At 42.5% G+C, this 12863-nt stretch overlaps 2 protein-coding genes across 3 annotated transcripts; one reads left to right on the forward strand and one right to left on the reverse strand.

Annotated features, from left to right (window-relative positions):
- Window positions 1–161: 161 nt before the first annotated feature.
- LOC124405448 lies at window positions 162–9866 on the forward strand. The gene is made up of 14 exons (XM_046880335.1): window positions 162–2618; window positions 3669–6069; window positions 6147–6288; window positions 6383–6626; window positions 6707–6918; window positions 6992–7165; window positions 7252–7439; window positions 7509–7704; window positions 7784–7981; window positions 8057–8207; window positions 8280–8436; window positions 8541–8711; window positions 8789–8987; window positions 9106–9866. The coding sequence occupies exons 1-14, from the start codon at window positions 229–231 to the stop codon at window positions 9282–9284; spliced, it is 7002 nt and encodes a 2333-aa protein (XP_046736291.1). The 5' UTR covers window positions 162–228; the 3' UTR covers window positions 9285–9866.
- Window positions 9867–9871: 5 nt separating this feature from the next.
- On the reverse strand, window positions 9872–12371 carry LOC124405434 (leucine-rich melanocyte differentiation-associated protein-like). 2 transcript variants are annotated; one of them, XM_046880323.1, is made up of 4 exons: window positions 12039–12371; window positions 10657–10908; window positions 10241–10501; window positions 9872–10156 (listed from the first exon to the last, which is right to left on the reverse strand). In XM_046880323.1, exons 2-4 carry the CDS (start codon window positions 10845–10847, stop codon window positions 9919–9921), a joined length of 690 nt encoding a protein of 229 aa, XP_046736279.1. In that variant the 5' UTR covers window positions 10848–10908; window positions 12039–12371; the 3' UTR covers window positions 9872–9918. The 2 variants fall into 2 exon arrangements, with proteins under 2 accessions (XP_046736279.1, XP_046736271.1); XM_046880315.1 differs by lacking the exon at window positions 12039–12371 and adding an exon at window positions 11237–11963.
- Between the last annotated feature and the right edge of the window lie 492 nt (window positions 12372–12863).

Below are 12863 nucleotides of genomic sequence, written 5' to 3' on the forward strand. Positions count from 1 at the left end.
CGACGCAAATATAGCGCATATAACATGCAACGTTGCAAAAATACTCTGACGATTTTTCGTACCCTCACGCAACAATCGTCGCTCCATCGAATTTCAGTAACTCATTCGGACGCGTCGCGTTAACGGTCATTCCATTACTTTCGCGTGTAATTCGCAAAAAAAGACAAGAAAACAAAAAAAAAAAAAAAAAAAAGAAGAACAAAGACCGCATCGAGCACAATACCCAAAATGTGCCGATACTCGATTATTGGCGTATTGATATTGCTCTTGGGGCACATCAGCGCGAGTCTGGCTTCATACGAAGACTTGGATTCCAACGAGGTCTCTGATGCATCCTCGTCACCGGCAAGCGCTTCTTATGAAGCCAAAGAATACGAAGACGAGTACAAAGCGGCGCCGATGTATCGAAGGACCGTCGACTACTCGGGCGAGGATGGAGTCCCGTTCGTTCTGCCCCAGGTGGACGACACGGTGGCGTATTGGGAATCCATTTACGGAACTGACGACGTCCCGGAATTCGAGGAGCCACCGCTGATCGAGGGCGAGACGATTTTCATGGACCTGGACGACCTGGTGGAAGACGAAGTCCCGGAAACGATCCAAGCGAAGAGACACGCTTCACTACCGATAGAGCATGGAGAAGATTCCGAAGAATCGCGACCCTCCGGGGACGCCAACTATCAGACTCCAATGGCGACCACTAACTGGCCGGAATTTTACGATGCAGAGTCACTGGGGAACTCTGAAAGTTCAACGGCGCTCAATAGCGATAAAGACGGGCAGGTTTATGGGTCTGAAGATTCTACGAGTGCAGTTTTTTTGTCGAGTTTTAATCACAGTGTGAAAAGCACCCAGCGATCGGAGTCGAGGAGTGCGGTTGGTATGAGGGCTTCACTTGACATTGATGGTGAAATGGAAAGTACGTTGGAGTCTCCGGAGATGGTTCGCGCTCCCATGGAAGCCAGATCGATCAAATCGAACGGGCAAATTGAAGCGTTGGGAAATTCTAAGCTGAAGATCATTCAGGCGAAGAAGGACCTTGTGAGTTTAGCTGCCTCCGGCGCCAGTGAGGCCGAAATCGCTGAAGCTGCGCAGAAGACATTCGAGGCTAAGCAGGACCTCGTTGACTCGGTAATATTGTCGAAGGTCAGCGCGGTGCAGAGCAAAAAAGCATTAGTTGATTCTCTCGCGACAGGGGTTCATCGTCAACGAACATGTTGTTCGACTAAAACCAGATCGCAGAGCAGGACCAGACACTCGTCTAAATCGGTTTCAAACTCTAAGCGTAAAGTAATTAAGGCGAAAAAAGATTTTATTCAAACAGCTGTCGGTGGGGGAAGCCAAGTGGAATTGAATGATGCGTTAATTGAAACACTCGAGGCGAAAAAAGATCTGCTCGATTCGATAATATCCTCGCGAACAGAAAATGTGGAAGGTGACGAACAAGAATTTGGTTCCGCGATCAAGGATTTCGGATTGGGCAGTTTTTTGATGGAAAATAATCAGGGAATTAGTCAAATTACTAGTAATGTCGACTTCCAGGGATCACTTCAGTCCATTCTAGACTTAAAACTAAAAGTACTTCAGGCGAAACGGGACTTGATTCGCACAATGGCTGAGAGAGGTAGTCAAGAGGAAATAAATGATGCGTTAATCAAAACACTCGAGGCGAAAAAAAACCTTCTGGATTCAGTGGTGTCCATTGGAGCACAGACTGTTAACAATGGAGTAATAGTTTCAACCCTGTTGGACATTGGATTGGACAGTTTGCTGAACGAAGATGACCAAGTAATTAGTCTAGTTGCTACCAAACTCCTATCTCCTGTCGCACTTCAAACATTTTTCGAATTGACGCAGATACTAATTGAAGCAAAAGGGAACTTGATCCAAATAGCTGCTGCAAGAGGTAGTAAATCGGAATTAATTGAAGCACTTGTCAAGACGCTAGCTGCCAAAAAAGATCTTCTCAATTCAATAATACCCGCTGGATCGGTGAACCTCGACAATGACACAGAATCAGTTTCTCCTAGGATTGATCTTGTATTAGCCACTATTTTGAATAGTGATCCTCTACAAAATAGTCAAATTTCTGGAGATCTTCGGTCAATTTTAGATTCGAAAAAAAAATTGATTCAGGCAAAGGGGAATTTGATTAAAACAGCTCTGGCAAGAGGAAATCAATCGGAGTTGAACAATGCGTTTTTGGAAATACTCGAAGCGAAAAGAGACCTCCTGAACTCGGTGGTGGCTATCGCAGCAGATTCTGTTGACAACGGAGAGACGGTTTCCGCTGTGTTGGACATTGGACTTGACAGTTTATTGAACGAAGACGACCAAGTAATTAGTCAAGTTACTGCCGATTTACAATCTCGTGTCTCACTTGAAACGATTTTACAGTTGAAGCAAAAATTAATTGAAGCGAAAGGGAATTTGATCCGTACAGTTACTGCCAGAAACAGTAAATCAGAGTTAATGGACGCACTTGTTAAAACGCTTGCTGCCAAAAAAGATCTTCTCAATTCGATAAGACCCGCTGGTTCAGTGAACTTTGACAATAACAAAGAATCAGCTTCTTCTAGTATTGATCTTGGATTAGATACTATTTTGAACAGCAATTATAATAAAAAAGATGAAATTTTGGTTGATCTTCAGTCCATCTTAGATTCAAAAAAAAAATTGATTCAAGCAAAGGGGAATTTGATTAAAACAGCTATGGCAAGAGGAAATGAATCGGAACTGAACAATGCGTTTTTGGAAATACTCGAAGCGAAAAGAGACCTCCTGAACTCGGTGGTGGCTACCGGAGCAGAGGCTGTTGACAACGGAGAGATAGTTTCCGCTGTGTTGGATATTGGACTTGACAGTTTATTGAACGAAGACGACCAAGTAATTAGTCAAGTTACTGCCGATTTACAATCTCGTGTCCCACTTGAAACGATTTTACAGTTGAAGCAAAAATTAATTGAAGCGAAAGGGAATTTGATCCGTGCAGTTACTGCTAGAAACAGTAAATCAGAGTTAATGGACGCACTTGTTAAAACGCTTGCTGCCAAAACAGATCTTCTTAACTCGATAAGACCCGCTGGTTCAGTGAACCTCGACAATGACACAGAACCAGTTTCTCCTGGTATTGATCTTGGATTAGACACTATTTTCAATAGTGATCCTCTACAAAATAGTCAAATTTCTGGAGATCTTGGTTCGATTTTAGATTCGAAAAAAAAATTGATTCAAGCAAAGGCGAATTTGATTAAAACAGCTCTGGCAAGAGGAAATCAATCGGAACTGAACAATGCGTTTTTGGAAATACTCGAAGCGAAAAGAGACCTCCTGAACTCGGTGGTGGCTATCGGAGCAGAGTCTGTTGACAACGGAATGACGGTTTCCGCTGTGTTGGACATTGGACTTGACAGTTTATTGAACGAAGACGACCAAGTAATTAGTCAAGTTACTGCCGATTTACAATCTCGTGTCTCACTTGAAACGATTTTACAGTTGAAGCAAAAATTAATTGAAGCGAAAGGGAATTTGATCCGTGCAGTTACTGCTAGAAGCAGTAACTCAGAGCTAATGGACGCACTTGTTAAAACGCTTGCTGCCAAAAAAGATCTTCTTAATTCGATAAGACCCGCTGGTTCAGTGAACTTTGACAGAAACAATAGCGATTGTAATAAAAAAGGTCCAATTTTGGCTGATCTTGAGTCCATTTTAGATTCGAAAAAAAAATTGATTCAAGCAAAGGGGAATTTGATTGAAACTGCTGTGACTGGCGGAAATCAATCGGAATTGGGCAACGCATTTTTGGAAACACTAGAAGCGAAGAAAGATCTAGTTGATTCAGTGATATCCCCGCCAAGCAAGACCATTAATAACGAAAAAGATCCCATTTCTGATGCAATAGATCTTGAACCGGATAGTTTTTTGAACGGAGACGATCAGACAGCTGCTCCAATTGTAATTAAACTCCGACCCTCATGTCAGTCAAATTTAGACTCTAAGCGAAAAAGAATCAAAGTAAAAAAGAATTCGAGTTGTAAGAGTGCGTGTGAAAATTGTACAACGGAATTATCTGAGGCAGTTACGAAAACATTCGATGCTAAGAAGGAACTGCTTGACACGATGAGATCTACTGGAACGTGTCGTGCTACTAAAAAATCTTCCAACTCAGTCCGAGAGTCCGCAATGGATAGTTCCTCAAAAAAAAGTTTTAAAAATGAGGGCCACATTGTATGCACAAGTTGTCAAAAAAATAAAGCATCACGACAATCGGTATCGAATTCTAAGCGAAAAATGATTCAAGCGAAGAAGGATTTGATTCCGACAACTGTTACCGGTGGTTCTGAAGCAGAATTGAGTGAAGCGTTAAAGAAAACGGTTGATGCTAAAAAAGAACTACTGGATTCGGTCACAACAGCTAAAGTCGAGACAACTAATAATGCGAGGGACTCTTGTCACGCAGATTCCCTACAATCGCTAATAAATTTGAAGAGAAAATTGATTCAGACGAAGAAAGGTTTGCTTGACGCAGTCACAACAGGAGGCAATGCAGCCAACGTCAATAACGTACTTATTAAGGCACTCAATGACAAAAAAGACCTAATTGATTCGATAATATCACAAAACGATCAGATACAGGGCGATTTAGTATCGGGTTTGACACTTCAGAGTGCAGTTGACCCCTCATCAACTTTAGAGGACCCTAATTCATCTGAGAAACTGGATAGCCAAACGGAAGTTACTGGTGAAATAACGACAATACAAGATGAGACCAGCTCTGTTCAATCGACTTCAACTGAACCAAGCAACATTGTTGTTGAAGAAGAAATCGGAATATCGAGTTCTTCGAATAACATTAATTGTGGTAACGATATCTCGCCGAGTGTGAACGAGAAAATTCAAACTGATGACAAGACCTCGAACGACTTACAAGGGAGTCTGACAATAAGATACAGCGGAAATGACTCTTCGACAAGCTCGGGAAGCTGTGAGCTGTCTGGGGAGTTAGATGATGAATTGGAAATCATCGGTGGAACGACGAAAATTCAAAATGAAGAAAGGTCTGCTGGTTCTAGCAGCATTGTTGTTGAGGGAGAAATCGGAATATCAACTTCTTCGAATGCCGTCAATCAAGGAAACGGCATCTCTCTAAGTGTGAACAAGAGTATTCAAACAGACGGTCAGACCTCGAGCGACTTACAAGGGAGTCTGACAATAAGATACAGCGAAAATGACTCTTCGACAAGCTCAGGAAGCTGTGAGCTGTCTGGGGAGCTAGACGATGGATTGGAAATCACCGGTGGATCAACGAAAATTCAAAATCAAGGAAATTCTCTTCAGTCGACTGTAGCCAGTAGTATCGCTGTGTCGAGTTCTTCGAGTTCCGTTAAAAGTTCCAGTCAGATATCGTTGAGTGTGAACAAAAAAATTGAGACTAACGCGCAAATTTCCAGCAATCTGGAGACAAATTCGGCAACAAAAGAAAGTGGAAGAAATAGCAAACCGGTGAACGTGGTTTTTCAAGAAAGTCTGGAAGATGCAAATTCTGCAAGTGAAAGCTCCAGCGAAGAGATCATTGATCCCACAAACGCAGAAATTGCGAGCACCAGTGAACTTTCAGCATCTTTAAACACTGAAAATCATTCAACAACCGACACAGCTACAAGCAATTCCAGAAGCGGAACGTCAGTTGAATTGGAAAGCTCGTTGAAAGCCAAACCGGGAGATGGCTTGCAATTAATTGATTCAGAATGCGCGTTGGGACAGTGTGGCGTAAGCGGAAAATTGCACGTCAATTTGAACGCTGAGAGTGCAATAAACGTCCAAAGTGAGAGCCTCCCAGCGGTGTGTCTTGCAGAGCCCACACTCTCACTGAATCTCCAAGATGAGGATCAAATTTCACAGAACACCGAAATTGAACTGCAAGGAGAGGCGGACCAACAGGAATTGATCCAAGAAGGAAACAACGAAGATGCCGACGAAGACCCTGAACCAATGCCAGAAACTAACGAAGAGCTGCTCACTAGTGACAACGATAATCAACCGAACATTGACCGAACATATTACGGAGAGGTGAGCAATTTAGGATAAGATTGTTTAAATAATTATATGAAATATCTTTACTTACGATGATTTCGTGGTGTCGACAGAATACGCAATACTCCACAGGTGGTGGCATTTTTTCCAACGCTCATCACCGTCTCATAAACTTGGACGTGAACTGCACTGGAAAAACTGCATTCATGAACCCCGAGTGTCAGCAGCTGAACGCGAACCTGGGACATCCACGAGGCCAGTGATTCACAAATTCACTCATTGTCAACTGTCACAATCTTTTCTAACTTTTTCCTTTTACACTTTTACGAATGAACGTTCCACTCCACAGATTCAAAGATGTCAATCACCCTCCGCACCGTCAAAACGTACTTGAGCCACGGACAAGAGCTTGCGCAAGAAATGCAGAATCGTGCTAAGTGGCTCTGCGACAAAGGTTTCATCCCTAAACTTCATACACCAGCGATGCTTCACCTCATCAACAGCTTGGCAACTGAAAATACGGTGGAAATCAGTCAGAAGTCAGAGTTCTCCTTGTTTGGTACAAAACTTCTACAGCGCAGACTATCCTCAGAGTGAGTAAAATCATTTGCTTACCAAGCAGCACGCAGACTTCGAAAATCATTCTCGACATTCGTTTTCTTTGTCATTCCAGTTTCGATGTGACGCCAAACACTTTTCTGGAATTCCTCCAGCACCATGCGTTCCGCGTAATTGGAACTGGGCTTTGCTACATTCGTCCAAAACGCTGCCCAGGTAACCAGATGTACAGAACTTTCGACGGCTCCTGCAACAACCAGGAACACCCCACTTGGGGGCAGGCTAATACAGCATTCGCCAGGGTTCTTCCGCCCCGCTATTCTGACGGTAAGTGAATTTTTCGATCCGGATCCGATGAACAGTTAAGCGTTTAACCGACGACCTGAATTCGAACATACAGGAGTTCATGAACTGCCGAAAAGTGTCACTGGAGCAGATTTGCCAAATCCACGCCTGCTGAGTGTTCAGTGCTTTTCGCGAAACGGCGTGAGCGATCGAAGACTGACTTTAGTCGTTGCTCAGTGGGGTCAACTACTCGCACATGACACGGCTATGCAGACGACTGACCAAACCGGTGAGTCCGTTTGAGAGATGCACAATTTCTTGAATCATTTTGAAAATAAATGACAATAACTTTCACTCTTTTACGCTCTTTCAAAGCCAAGGCCGGGATACAGTGTTGCGCTGATGGTAAGCAGCTTCCAAAAAGTCTGCAGCATCACTCTTGTCTCCCGATAGAAATACCGAAGAATGATGAATTTTATTCACGATTTGGAAGTGAGTGCATGGAGTTCGTGAGGTCGATGACAGTCTCGAGGGAGGATTGCAGTCTGGGACCAGCCGAGCAAGTACGATCCCGTTTCAAACAAAATTTTAAAAACACGCCATCAGAAGTATCAATTCAAACTTGTCGACAGATCAACACCGTGTCCAGCTATCTCGACGCTTCGCAGCTCTACGGATCGGACAAGGAAACTGCCGATCGGCTCAGAGCCTTCGAAGGAGGTAGAATGAAGGTGTCCCTCAGGCGTGGTCGGGAACTTCCACCCGTAATGACCAACCGCTCACGCTATTGCGATGTAATGAGTCCATCGGAGGTCTGTTACCAAGCAGGTATGATACGGAGGTTCACTTTTGCGGTATGCGACATCTGATCGGAACACTCTCTGGACTAAACTGCTTCATCTTCCAGGAGATGTCCGGGTGAATCAAGTCCCTCATCTGACTGTGCTACAAATATGTCTTCTGAGGGAGCACAACAGAATAGCGGACGAGTTGCAGCGCCTGAATCCGCACTGGGAAGATGAACGCGTGTTTCAGGAGACCCGAAAAATCGTGATTGCTGAGTATCAGCACATCACTTACAACGAGTGGCTACCAGTTGTAATCGGTAAAGTAAAAACTTGTTTCTTCTCATGTGAAGTCGAGTCATGTACAATCTGTATCACTGATCGTTTCATCCCAGGAAAGAAGTATTGCCAGAGATATGGACTGACGCCACGAAATCAAGGCGGGATGTCGCGGGCTTATGATCCACGTGTCAGAGCGACAACGATTAACGGCTTCACCACAGCGGCTTATCGCTCATTCCACTCGATGCTGGACGGACAAATCCAGTGCGTTTACCATCAAATCCCCTTTTGTTAACAGAGTCCAGAGTTTTCTTAATGATTTTCTTTTTCTCGCAGTCTCTGTCCGGCGAGCAGGGAGATATCGCACACTCTTCGCCTGAGCAATCATTACTTCCGTCCTCAGGTCATAGAGCGAAATAACAATCTGGATGATCTGATTAGAGGAATGGTTACTCAGCCAATGCAGAAATCCGACAGCAATTTTGACCCTGAGGTATAAGTGTTCGTGTAATGTGATAAGTTAATGACTTTGATTAACGATCGATAAAGTTGCCAATCTACCATTTCATCGGTATAATAATACATGCTCCTCAACAGATTACCGAATATTTATTCCGGTCAAGGAGCGAATTTGGCCTGGATTTGAAATCGCTCGATATCCAGCGGGGAAGAGACCATGGCATTCCGGGTTACAATCGTTATCGTGAAATATGCGGACTGACGTATGCGACTGACTTCGACGACCTTCGTCGGGAAATTCCACTTGAAGTAAGTATGATAGATCTTCGTGATCCACCAGCAGGATTAGACATGTGTTTACATGGTGGTTTGAATCCAATTTCCAGAACATCAATAAGCTGAAAAAAGTCTACGCTCACGTAGACGATATCGATTTGATAGTCGGTGCAGTGATGGAGAGAAAACCTCCTGGCAGCATTCTTGGTCCTATCGTGAGATGCCTCCTTGGCGAGCAATTCTACAGGAGCAGAATCGGCGACAGATATTTTTATGACAACGCCGATCAGCCGCATTCCTTTACTTCAGGTAATATTAGCATTGAAAAGTAAAGCTCGGTATCGTCGATTCCAACACTATGTGCAATATTGAGGCACAGGAATTTCCTTATTGCACATTAATCATTAACTTTTTACCATATTTCCAGAGCAATTCGAGGAAATCAAGAAGGCCTCCCTTGCCAGACTTTTGTGTGACACAGGGGATAATATCGAAGAAATTCAACCAGAACCTTTCAAATTAATTTCGTGCAACAATCCTCTCACATCCTGCTCTGCTCTGCCACAACTTGATCTTTCTCCGTGGCAAGAGACAGAATGCAGTTAGAGAAGATATTCCGTCATCCACTCGACCCTTTCGATTGTGGCAATATGTAAACGTAAAAATATGTATCAAATCATAATATATTATATACATTCATACATACGAATATCGCACATTTTTATTTATTTGTAGACAAATTAGATATTACGTGATTTAGTAGACTTATAATATATCATATTTTTATAATGACCCGCGACTTTGTTTCATGATTATTATAAATGTAGTAAACCCCCTATAATTTCGTAGAAGCGCAAGGTTTTCGTAAAAAAAATAGTACCCATATTCATTATCGACATGTGAATTTTTGCACACCAGAACTCTAGAGATTATGCTTTTTTTTTTGCGTTTCTCATAACACGGATTGTGCGGGACGATTAATTTCGGCATAAGTTAATGACGAAAAGAATCGTTTCAACCTTCAACAGATACATTTTAACGTCGGGATCAATGGTGTGCATACCAATGGCTCAATTTTCTATTTAATTTTTCAGTAATAATATAAAGCACAGCGGTCAGACAGTCTTATGAACCGCGCATTACCGCAGCCTCGTTCTACATACGTATACCTTCGTTATGTAGTTTTAATTTTGATATAAAAACCGGCGAGGTTTTCGATATGAAAACTTTTAATACTCGATTAAATAACAAAATTAGGACCTTTTGGAAGTTTGGACGTTACTGGCAGCGTAGGTTTAGAGAATATGCTCGACATTTTGTTGTGCAAGTGCTTGAGACACTCTGGAACTTGTGTCGTTTCAGCTATTTGGTCGAAGAGTGGCCTTTTAAAAAGCCTCTTGGCCTCCAATCTTTGCTCAGGTGTCACGGCTCTGTCGTCCAAATGCACCAAATGTGGAAACCATGATATCACGAACAGTCTGAAACAGGCGTTGAAAGTAGAGTAACAAAAATCTAGGTTTGTGGACACACTTAACACGAATAATTGCTAGACTCGTCATTACCTGCTTTGTAGGTATTCGTAAAACGATCCACCATTCAGATAACTCGGCGCTGCCTTGTTGCCCATGATGCATAGGTAGCGAAGATTCGGCACACTGGCGTGAAGGTTTTTCACAAATGGATACAAATCTTCAATTTTATTGTGATTCAACCAGAGCAGTTGGAGCTTTGGCATCGGCGGAAATATCGTGTATGAGTCTATGTTGTTATGGTCAAGATTTAGCGACGTCACATTATCAAATTCAGCCAGGAAGTGGAGATTTCTGCAAGAGAAAAGGTTAAAGTTACTTTTCAAATCAATCAATTCATAAAAAAAGAAGAAACAGCCAATGAATTTCATTCCCCTTTATATTAAACTTTGCGATAAAGAATAGAATTAATTTTTACTTTCATTTATGAGAAATTTTTCTCAGCTCACCTACTAAATTCGTTATAGCTGATATCTAGAGTTCTGAGAGTGCTGCCATAGGTTTCTATAATGTCGAATGGCATATGAAACAAATTTTCAAAAGCTAAAGAGAGCGCCTCGTCAGACTCAGATTCAGCAGCACCGTTCTGGTTGCTTCTCGAATGAGTGTCGACAAAGACAAGTTTAGCTAGGGACGTCATGGCGAGCTCTTCTACCTCCTCCGCATCGTCTATCGAATCAAGATCATGGCTGAGGTCCAGCCTAAATGGATAAAATGAAAGTGTAATAGTAAGTGCGTCGAGCGATGAATTAGAGCGAATGAACTGATCGATCACACACTGCGATATGGCTAATTGTTATTGCTCAGTTGAAGACCGCGTGTCTTGTCATTTAGTCTGTTGGATTCTTGATGGAAAAATTATGCACACAACTTAGTCAGCTTGTATGTTTGCACAAGTTAGATAAGGGGGAGTGCGAGATATAGAATTGTTAGGAAAAATAGAAGACAAAGTAACCGAACGACCACAAGTTGCAGAAAAATATTTTCAAACACAAATTTATCTCTTCTATTCGTTTTATATATACTCACATGCTGGCTGACTTGCAATCGTTTAAAATGTCACGGATAACGATAATTAATTTGTATAATTAAAAGAATGTACGCAATGTTCTACGGCTCTTCTGCGCTCCACCGCGATGCTTGATATCAATTTATTTCTGATAAGCACAAGGTTGAAATCCCCAGCTGCAGCAGCCTTTTGACGTAGGATGAGAAGGAGTTTGTATCCGCATGTCGTTTCACAATCTAATTGTTTGAAGAGGCTCCCGAATAAACGTTAAGACAACAATTGCACGCTCGTTGTAATTCTTTACGTCACGATCAATCTGCGACTGTTTGGCGGTTGTGCGCGATGCAGATTGGCTGCATCGATGCGATGCACGCATGCGAATTGCGAATGAGTATCGCGAATGATAAATCGGATGTCTGTATATGATATATATATATATATCATCGGCGGCACCACGCGAGGGTCGGGTGATAGGGATCGAATAAGAAGCCTTGTAACAATTGATACCTGATTTTAGCCTTAAAATGTAAACTGATAACGGAAATCATATACAAAGTATCAACGTTCTGACTTTTGTACGACCTTATTAATAATCCTGATAATAATAGATACCGCGGACTTGACTTGACGCCGATGTTAGGTTAGAATAGGTTAGGCTAGGTTAGGTTGGGTTCCGACTCGGCTTGTCATTATCTCATGTTAAATCATCGAGTCGGTAGGATTCACCTGCCGCGAGTATTTGTACGACAAGATATAAAATCTCAGCATTTCTTTCGTTTCTTCGATATCATCGCTCTTATCATTATCATAACGAAAACTCACCAATCTGCAGCACTTCTGCATCCGTTGCATCGCTACAACGAGCTCGGTGCTTCGGTTTATGAACTTGCGGGCGTTTTCTTGCCTGGAGAATAACCAACGCGTGCCCTCAGCTACCCATTTTAGTTCCCGACACCCCAACCCCGGTTTAAAGCTCTTTAGTCGCGTGTTAAAACACGAAACTCGAATCTCGGCGGTCGGTATGCGTGGTGAAGAAGGCACGGATCTTGTATCACCCACACCGCTAAGCGATAATGATTAATCGATCAGTTTATTGACCGATCGAGCTTGACTTTTGCTGCCTGCGGTAGCGCCTGCATATTTATATTCATATTTTTACACATAAGGATGCCGAAGTGTTGTTCATAAGGCAGACGTTTCAATTCTGAATGAGCGCGACGACGGCTCCATCTCAACATTGAAGTAATCGAAGTAAAAAATATGCAAAACATATTAGACTGTTGAAATGAAATTTTTCTTAACCGTAGCGCCATCTTCAAAAGCACGCGACAAACCACCGTGGTTCTTATCGCGTCGGTAAGGTAGATTGGCATGGATCCCAAATTTTGATAAAAATGAAAACAAATTTATCGTCTCTTTTCCTAACGGAGTATTATTGGAGATGGTAAGAGAAGAAGATAGGCAACCGGTTACACCACAATGTTGGTTGAACTGCAGATTGTTCGGAGTCAGGATAAGCGTAGAAGTGAATTCTGATTTAATAGCGTCGGTAGCATATTTTCTCCCCGGGAACTCCAAGATAAATATTTGCACTCGTGTATTGACGGCGAATGGTTCCTTAGTTTTAACACTGGCATATACGCACAC

The sequence above is a fragment of the Diprion similis genome, chromosome 1 (assembly GCF_021155765.1).
Source record: "Diprion similis isolate iyDipSimi1 chromosome 1, iyDipSimi1.1, whole genome shotgun sequence".
Lineage (NCBI taxonomy): Eukaryota > Metazoa > Arthropoda > Insecta > Hymenoptera > Diprionidae > Diprion > Diprion similis.